This window comes from Gopherus evgoodei, chromosome 2 (assembly GCF_007399415.2).
Source record: "Gopherus evgoodei ecotype Sinaloan lineage chromosome 2, rGopEvg1_v1.p, whole genome shotgun sequence".
Lineage (NCBI taxonomy): Eukaryota > Metazoa > Chordata > Testudines > Testudinidae > Gopherus > Gopherus evgoodei.
Genome location: NC_044323.1, coordinates 147,623,228 through 147,632,309, shown reverse-complemented (window position 1 = coordinate 147,632,309; position 9,082 = coordinate 147,623,228). Strand labels below are relative to the sequence as shown.

Below are 9,082 nucleotides of genomic sequence, written 5' to 3'. Positions count from 1 at the left end.
TGTAGTTCAAGAGGTGCTTGCTGTTAACAAAAGCTTCTGGTTAGGGAGACTGTTTTAACAGCAAGTACCATCTTGCCTCAAAACACTTTCTGAGCAAATGCTGAGGTGAAAATGGGGCTGAAATCTGTTGCTTCTGCCTACTGCTTCAGAGATTAAATGAGCAAATTTTTTTGACAGTGTAAACTGTCATTTAACTAGTTTCTGATTTCCATCCCCTTATGGCTGCTTGAAAGCATCTGATTCTGTCTTTCAGATTTTTTTTTAATAGCACAAGTCCAACCTGTTGGATGTTAATGTTGGCACAGTTCTGAGTCCATCACTTTTTGTAACAGCAAAAATATTACGGATCTGTGCATTCATAAATAAGTTCTCAATTCAAAAAGAGGTTTTATTTTTTTTTACCCACCAACTTATCTACCAGTCGTCCCCATGAGAATGAGTTTCACTTATGAGAACTGTCACTGCACCAAGCACTGTCAGATCTGAGGAGAGACTTTTTTGTGTTTTGAATATGAAAGCAGCAAGGACTGTGGCAAAATAGCTTGGTGTGGTGAAATATGCAGAATAGCGTATCTTGTAATGCTGATCAGACTGGTTTAACTATTTTCAGCCTGCTCTAGAATTGGCCTCTTTTCAAAGCTTTGAATCTGAAGAATTCTAAAGGTCCTATGTCTGCCATGCTTGTATAAACAGAAAATGCTACATACCAGTAGTTAGTTCCCTTCCTCTCTTCTGTCTAAATGGTTTGGCTTTCTAAACCTCTGAGACAGTGCTGCTGAGATCAGAACAGTGAAAATGTGGCTCTTCCATCAAACAGCTAAAATGTGAAATTATTTGGCACTGGGGTTGCTTCTGGAATACTGTGTCCAGCTCTGGTGTCCACAATTAACAAAAGATGCTGAAAAATGGGAGAGGGTTGAGAAGAGAGACATGAGAACTGTTGAAGTGTTGGAAAACATGCCTTATAGTGAGGGACTCCAGGAGACTGAGCTACATAACTCTTCAAAGAGAGGGTTAAGAAGTGACTTGAACATAATCTAAAGTATGTACATAGGGAAGGGAGACTTGATAGAGGGCTCTTTATAGCTGCCTCCAAGAGGCCCATCCTTAGCCCTCAGTGCAAGGAGTTCTTACAGGTTCCTAGGGAAGGTGCTCAGCATGGTAATGTCCATTCAGGTCAAACCTGGAAATTGACATTGGAAGTGTTCAGTCTGGGAATAACCATCTTCAGTCTCCATGTCTGGTCTGGCAGTTATGTAACAGGATGTTTGGGGCGGTGGGCAGGGTGGTAAATCCTCACACTCCTGCCAGTGGCATGTATTGGATCTAACCCCATCAGTGGAAGAATTTTAACTACATTTTCCATTCAAAAATATATATTTTTAGAGGGAAAGTTTTCTTATTTCAAAGCTTTGGGTGGAGGGGAAGAACTTTCCTCTTTTCTATTACAGAGCAAGGACCTAAATTGGAATTTGACTCTGAGATTTTTGCTCAGGACTCAATTCTGTACCTTATTACCGTGAACTGGTTGGGGGAACAAACCACCCCAACAATGTAGACACCATTTCCCTAGTGTGTGTTGTACCCAATTAAAAAAATCTCAGCAAACTTAATCCATGTTCAGCTGGTAGCAGCCATCCTTAGTGCCAGCACTACCACTGCCTCCGTTCAGCTGGGTCTCCCTGACATGTGCTGCAGACCCATGACAAAACCTTTGTCTGGCAAAGTTAGAGCACTGACATTCAGTGGGATACAGGAATGAAAAGACAGTCACCTTTGTTACCCTGTGGGAGGGGACCACAGGAGCTGAACTAAGGTACAGGCTGGGTGTGAAGTTGTGTGCATAGCCTTGTGACCTCCATGGGCTGTTCTGGGGCTTCTCTGTTTACTCCTACCTAGAGCAAGGCAGCTGGATCTTTGATGGCTCAAACCCCATGCAGGACAGGGGTCTGGCACTGTTAACACTCATGCTAGGCGTGCTGGCAGGGGCATACTTCAGTACTAGAGTGATGAGGCTGTGCTCTGAGTTTATGTGAGGAGGGGAGGGGTGTGAAATGTACCCACCCATGGGCTCTGAGTGATTCCAGCACCAAACCACACCCCACTGCTGTTTCTAATGATGCAGCTGGGCTACAGTGGTAGCAGGTATCTGTAGTTCCCAGAGCCAGACACTAGAGGGCAATAACCACCTTGTGCTAAGCTCTGTTACACCTGTGCAGGCAAAAGTGCAGGGCCTGGGTGCTCTGCCTGAGGGAGGAACTGGGCTGGCAGCTGGCTGCCTGCGGGGGAAATGGGCCAGCTGCTTCACAGGCACCAACCTGCAATGGCTGTGGGTGACCAGGGGGCAGCAGAGATGGAACAGCTGGGCGAGGTGTAGGCTGGGCTTCCAGCCCAGTGGGGTGAGGGGAGCAGGAAGTCTTGTGGGCTGCAGCCTGAATGGCTTGCACTGTGACCACACACTGCGCTCCCTTCCAGGTAGGAGTCAGCCAAAAGCCGGGATAAGGGGGCACCTGGCTTCAGCTGCCAGCCTGCCACAGCCAGAGTGAGCCTGACACCCCTGGGCTGCAAAAGACAACCCCTAAACCAAGGGAGGGGGGTGTCTGTTGGGTTTTTGCCTTAGGCTGGGGTTTGCTTAGGTAGAGCTGGAGCCTGTAACGCTGTGTGTAACCTGCAGAGAAGGCACTGCAAGCTGGCTGGGGAATTGTTGGCAAGCAGCCTCTGTTGGGAGAGGTGAGTCTCCTGCCTGCCCCCCCGGAGGTGACAGGTGGAGAGCTGGCAGCCTGAGGAGGGCAGATGCCCTGAATTGTAGAAGCCCCTTGTCCCTTCATCCCACCTGCCTCACCCCACAGCTCTGCAGGGCAAATGTTTCTTTCTGGACCCTTTTAGGAGTGTGCTTCTGGGGCATCTGTGGGCCTCTGCCTTGTCCCTGCAGGGTGGGGAGAGCCCTGCACTCCTGCCCTGATTGGTTTCTCCCACCCCCTTTCCCATCTACCCTCCCATGTCCAGGAGATACAGCCCCAGCAGGAGCCCCCTCACAGCCTGCTCTGAGCACCTAAGTCCTTTGAACAGGGGGGCTGGGGAGAGCTGCCCAGTCTGTTACCACCAATTTCCCCTCTCCCCCTGATTTCACAGCATCTGCCTGGGGGGCTCTGTCCCCACAGGGCTCACCCAGCTCAGCACCAGTTGAACGTGCGCCCCACCAGGCTGAAGAAGTGCTCATTGTGGGCACTGAAGTAAGTACAGAGCTGTTCCAGCAGCTGCTCAGCGATGGGTGGGTGGGGCCGCCCCTTTGAGTCGTCCAGGCAGTGCTGGTGGGCCCCGGCCTGCAGGCAGTAGAAGCCCTTGGTCTGGTTGAAGTAGAAATTGTCAGGATTCAGGCTGGGTGCTAAGCCCAGGAACTGCTCCACACGGCGCAGCTCAGGCAGGGGCTCGCGGATCAGGCTGCCCCCGTCCACGACATGGATGTGGGCCAGGGGGAAAGCAGCCAGCCAGGGGGCTAGGTGCAGGGCATAGAGGCTGCGCTGGATGGCCTTGTAGCGGATGTCGAGGCCCCGGTCCCCTCGCAGCAGGAGTCTCTCCAGGGGCGGGTAGGGCTTGCACCGCGCCCGGCGGTTGTGCAGGATCTGGGTGTAGTCAGACACCAGCCGCTCCACCGGGTCCCGCACAATGAGCAGCAGCCGCATGGCAGGGTCCATGGCGCGGACGCGCTCAGGGGCCTGCGGGGAGGAGAAGTAGCCTGGGGTCTTCTCCATGGTGAGCTGGCCGGGGCCTGAGAAGGGCATCTGCTGGCGGTACCAACCCAGTCCCCGGCGGTAGTTCTCCTCCCGGTTGAAGAAGTGCACTTCAGCAGGGGCAGCGGCCACCTGGGGGTGCAGCGCCAGCATCTCCAGCAGGGCCCGTGTGCCCCCCTTCCGCACCCCAATGATGATCCCCTGGGGCAGGCGCCGTTGCAGGCTACTGGCCTGGAATGTGGACATGTTTCCCAGCCATGGAGCCTCCTGGGCCCAGGGCTCCAGCATCCCCTGTGCCAAGTGGGCCCCCCAAGCCTCCACCAGCAGGAGCAGCCAGCTGGCCCACCAGCAGGCCATGGCTGCCCTTGCCCAGGATAGATGGGCACAAGTAGACTGGTGAGACTGCTGCATAGATGAGGCTGCTCAGCTCACACCCAACCTCCTTCCATGACCAGGGTTAATTGCAGGGCCTCCCCTCCCTTGCCCCCAGGTCCCACCCTGCTCCTGGCTGGTAGAGCCCCTTTCCTGGCACTGTTTCTGGTCGGCTTCCTGGTGCAGCTCTGCTCCTGGGCCCCTCCTTCGAGTATCCAGCCCCTCAATGCCTGGTGCAGCCACCACAGCTGGGGCCTGCTGGCTACCTGTGGGAGAAAGGGGAGAAATGGGGCATCAGCTGGAGCAGCTCAGCCCAGCAGGACTGGTGTGATGGGGTGTGCTCCCTCTCTCATGGGCCCCAGGGTGGGGGAGTGAGAAGGAGCTGAGGGGGGGGGGGGCAGGATTTCTGTTCTACTAGGCCCTACTCCCCGGCCCCTCCTGATGAGCTGGGCTGGCCTGGGGCCCAGGCTGGAGCCTCCAACCCAGCTGCTCCCTGCCCCATGAAGGACACTGCCAGCCAATGCCTGCCCTCTAGTGGCCACTGCTGGTATTGCAGTGCCAACCATTCATGTGGGGTGGGGGGCAGTGAAGGAAGGGCCCCACTCCCGAGCTCAGGAGACTTTCACTCCAGCCCTGGAAAGTTGCTGCTGTGCAGACGGGATCCCAGGCTCCGGAAACCACCTGCCATTTGCTCTGGGATGCAGCAGCCCCCCCTCCCCCAGGTTGTTCCCCCATCCCTGGCTGGAAAGCACAGGCCTTGGGCCCTTGTCCGCAGGTGGGGAAGGCAGGAGATGTCACAAGCAGTGACTTGGGGGGGGAGGGGCTAGGCTGCACTGGCTGAGCAGAGGCAGGGGTGGGCAGACATGGACACAGATGTGTGGGCAGGAAGAATTGCGCCCTCCTGTTCCTGGCCTGGGGAGTAGCCCTGGGAAGGGGCCAGTAGAGACCAGTCCCCCCAGGTTCTGGACAAGCTGAGCCCAGAGCTAGGAAATTAGGTGGCATGGGCCTTGAGGGACCTGGTTCTGTTCTCACCTCTGCCACTGACTCACACTGAAACCCTGGGCAGGTCCTGTTCCCTCTGCCTCCCTTTCCCCACCCCAGCAGAGGGACTAACTTCAGGGCAGCAGGCTGGCAGCAGGGGCAGAGCTTTGAGCTGCATTGCTGCTGTCCTGGGGCAGGAGGGCACCAGCCTGCCGGCTGAGCAAGGGAGAGCCTTGGCCCCATGGAAAATCTTCCCTGGGCTGGGACCCCACTGGGATCTCCCCCAGGGGCTTCAGAAAATGTGTCCCAGTGCCCAGCCCCACCAAAAAAACAAGGGCACAGGAGTCTGGTCACACCTTAACAACAAACCAATTTCTTTGGGCATCAGTTTTTGTGGGCTAAAACCCACTTGTTCAGCTGCAGGGAGTGAAAATTACAGATACCGGCACAGACATACTGACACATGGAGAGGAGGGAGAACCAGTGTTGACAAGGCCAATGCAGCCACGGTGGATTTGATCCACTCCCAGTAATTGAGGAGGTGTCAATACCAGGAGAGAGGGTTTAACACCATCACTACAAAAGCAATTTCCCCTCTTCTGGTATTGATGCCTCCTCAATTACAGGCATCTCCTGGCACACGGGACCCCGCAGAGCGCAGGTGCCCCCAGCCCCACTGCCTCAGCCATGTACCCCCCACAGGCCCAGCCCCCCGCCCCCCAGAGCGTCGGGGGGGGGGCGGGTCACGCGGCTCCTCCAAGCTGCATTTAAAGACTCCACCTTCCGGACTGTCCCATTTACACCAGTTTAAACCCGCAGTAACCCGCTTCGTTTCAAACTGCGGGGGGGGGTTCTTCCTACCCCTCGTGCAGCGATCAGCCCCCCCTCCGCCCCCGACACAAACACCCCCACGTGCCCAGCCAGCCCCGCCCCACAGGAGCTGCTGCTCCGGGCCACGAGGGACCCCAGACGACGCACTTCCCCAGCCCGCCTGACGCCCTAACCGAGCCCAGGGAGCCCGGCTGGCGTCACTGAGCGTCGAGCCCCGTGTCCCAGCCCCCCCCCCCCCCCGAGGGGCAGGCGTGTCGCCATGGACACTGCGCGGGGGGGGGGTGTGCAGAGGCTCCTGAGACCCAGCAAACTCCGCGCCCCAGGCGAGGGGAAACCGAGGCAGGCGGTGCCGCTCCCAGCGCCCTGTGCTGCAGGGGAGGCTCTCAGCTGCTGCCGGGGAGGGGGGGCGCGTTCCCGGCTCGGGGAGCCTGGCTGGGCAGCATGTACAGCGCCGGGAACCCTGCTGGGAACGGCCCAGTCCCTGCCACAGCCGGGCCCACACAGACCCGGCATCCGCCGCGGGCACAGACCGAGCCACTGTGATCGCCCCGGCTCTGGGAGAGGAAGCGGCCGGGGGGGGGGGGGCTGGAAGCCAGGACTCCTGGGTTCTCTCCCCAGCTCTACAGTTAAGGAACTGCGCGGTCTTGGCTGGGTCTCCCCTTCTCAGCTCCCCCTGGGGCTAGTGGCGCCCGCCCGGGAGGGGCTGGGGCAGGGCTGGGCCTGCCTGTCTCTCGGGGGGGGGGGGGGGGGGCTGTTTGGCTCGGTGACGTGTCTTGCTCTAATGAGGCGGCCCCGCGGGACTATCCCCACTTCCTGGCGGATGCTAATTAGGGGAGAACCAGGCGGGGAGAGGGGGAAGCGCGGACTGTCACCGCGGTCGGGGAGGGCGTTTAAAGGGACAAACGCCTCACTGTGGGGATGGGGGAGATTGAGCCCCAGCCTGCGGGGCCCCACGTGTCTGTAGCGCCCCAGGGACCCAGCCACGGGCCCAGCTCCCAACTGCCTGCCGAGGAGGGGGCACCAGGGCTTAATTTGTGCCCTGGCGTGTCGGGGCCGAACCTGGCACCCCTGGGCCCAGCAGTTCCCAAGCCGGGTATCCCGGGGACGGCTCGAGCCCCAGCGCCTCTTTCCTGGGGGGCACCGCGCCCGGGGGGCACCCAGTGCCAATGACCCCGGCTGGCGTCATACCAGGGACCCAGCCCCGTACCAAGGACCCGGCCCCCACCTGCGCCCCCCCCCTCCAGGATTGCATCTGGACCGGGGCCTGCCCTCCCCCTTGCTCCTGCTCCGGGCCCCCCAGCTTGGCGCCGCTTCCCCGGGGAAAGTGCCCCCCGTGGGGGGCGAGGTGCCAGCCAGGGAACCGGCAGGTCTCTCACCTGGGGGGCGGCGGCGGCGTTCCCGGCCGGGCTGGGAGCCAGGGGAAGAAATCTCCCATGGTGCTGGGGGAGCGACACGGCCCCGGCTTGTGCTGGGAGCGAGGTCGGATCAATGGGTCTAGGTCGCTCGCTGGTTTAAAGAGACGGGGCGATCGGCCCCCAGCAGCACCAGCCCCCTCACTCTCCGGACCTCGCCATACCAGTCCTCTGAGCCCGCCCGGCGAGGCGAGGGTTAAAAGCACCCGCCCAGGCCCGGGGCGGTCCCGGCCACAGGGAGGGGGGCAGGTGACCTAACACCGCCTGCCCCGGGCAGCCTGAGCCAGACCTCCCGGAGCGAGTGCAAATGGGTTACAGCCCCCGCCCCATGAGTCACCCATCCCTCATATCCATCCCTCCCCGCCCCAGGTCCCCCCAATTTCCCCAGCGGTTTGTCACACGAGGGCTCCCTCCGCGATATCCCGGCGCTGCCCTAGGGACCCGCCACCTGCGAACACGTGTTCGGGTCCAGCCGCCCGGGCCGCTCACACTGCGGCGCCCTCGCTTCCAGCTGACCCTGCCTCAGTTTCCCCAACTGCCCTGGTGTCTCTCGCTCCGTCCAAGAAGGATCCCAGCCCAGGGGAGGCAGGAGCAGCTTGAAACTGGATCCGAGTCTCCCCTCGGAGCCAGGATGGGGGCGGGATCCGGCCGGCCGGGGGCTGCAACTCACGGGCTGGTCCGGGCGCGAAACAACACCGCCGAGCAGACCCTTGGGAGGGATCCGCCGCTGGACCCCCCGTTCCGTCCGATGGACCGCTCCTGCAGCCCGGGAGTCCACGCTGCTCTGGGGAGCCAGAGCCAGCGTCTTTGTAACCTGCCGACCCCGCCTCCGAACCGCCCCGGCCCCGCCCCCCATGCTGAATCGGGAGCCGGGGCGGGGGGTGACTACCCCAGCCACACCCCTGGAGCTCCCCCTTTTCCCAGCCCAGGGTACCCTCTCCTGGTATGGTGCGTACCCAGCCCCGCCCTTGCCACACACACAGAGCTCCACATGGGCCCCCTCACCAGCAGGAATAGCTGCTTACCACAAAGCACACAGCAAGTCAGAGCTGGAGAGAGAACCCAGGCATCCTGACTCCTAGCCCCCCACAACCACAAGCCCCCACTCCACTCCCAGTGCTGGGCATAGAACCCAGGCATCCTGGCTCCCAGCCCCCCCCACCAATCACTAGCCCCCCACTCCCCTCCCAGTGCTGGGGATGGAACCCAGGTGTCCTGGCTCCCAGTTCTGTGCTGTAACCATAAGATTTTAATGCAGGGATGCAAAGTGCAGGCCAAGGGTCAGAGGGTGCCAGCCCCAGTGTCCAGGTGTGGTCTGTCCTCTGGTAAGTGTGTGGGGGGGGGCTGAGTTCATCCTTGGCCCCTCTCCTGAGCCTCAGGGGCCTTAGAGGTGGCCACCCACCCATGGAGTCTGGCCTGAGCATTGCAAATGGGCCCAAACACCACCCCCTACCCCCTGCTGCCAGCCCATCCTACCCGCCCGCCAAAGCGGGACATTTTCCCTTTAAATGTGCCAGCTCTCCCCCCCTCCCATGGGTGTATGTGACACAATTACACAGATTCAGTAGCTCAGGTTCGCCAAGAGTTCACAACCCACAGACCTCCCCCTCGCCCTCCCCAGGGGCAGCCAGTGCTAAATAATTAAGGGAGGCTTCAAAAATTAGTGTCAGGCTGAGAGAAGCTCTGCAGTGCCCTTCCCTTCATTCCCCCCTACCCTGCTTTCCCCCTCCCTTTGCAGTCTGCTGCTTCCCCTCC

The 9,082-nt window shown here is 59.9% G+C and overlaps 1 protein-coding gene across 1 annotated transcript; it reads right to left on the bottom strand.

Moving 5' to 3' along the window:
* Positions 1-2,744: 2,744 nt before the first annotated feature.
* Positions 2,745-3,977, bottom strand: LOC115645000 (heparan sulfate glucosamine 3-O-sulfotransferase 1-like). Its single transcript, XM_030549414.1, has one exon. The coding sequence runs from the start codon at positions 3,975-3,977 to the stop codon at positions 3,174-3,176; it is 804 nt and encodes a 267-aa protein (XP_030405274.1). The 3' UTR covers positions 2,745-3,173.
* Positions 3,978-9,082: the final 5,105 nt, after the last annotated feature.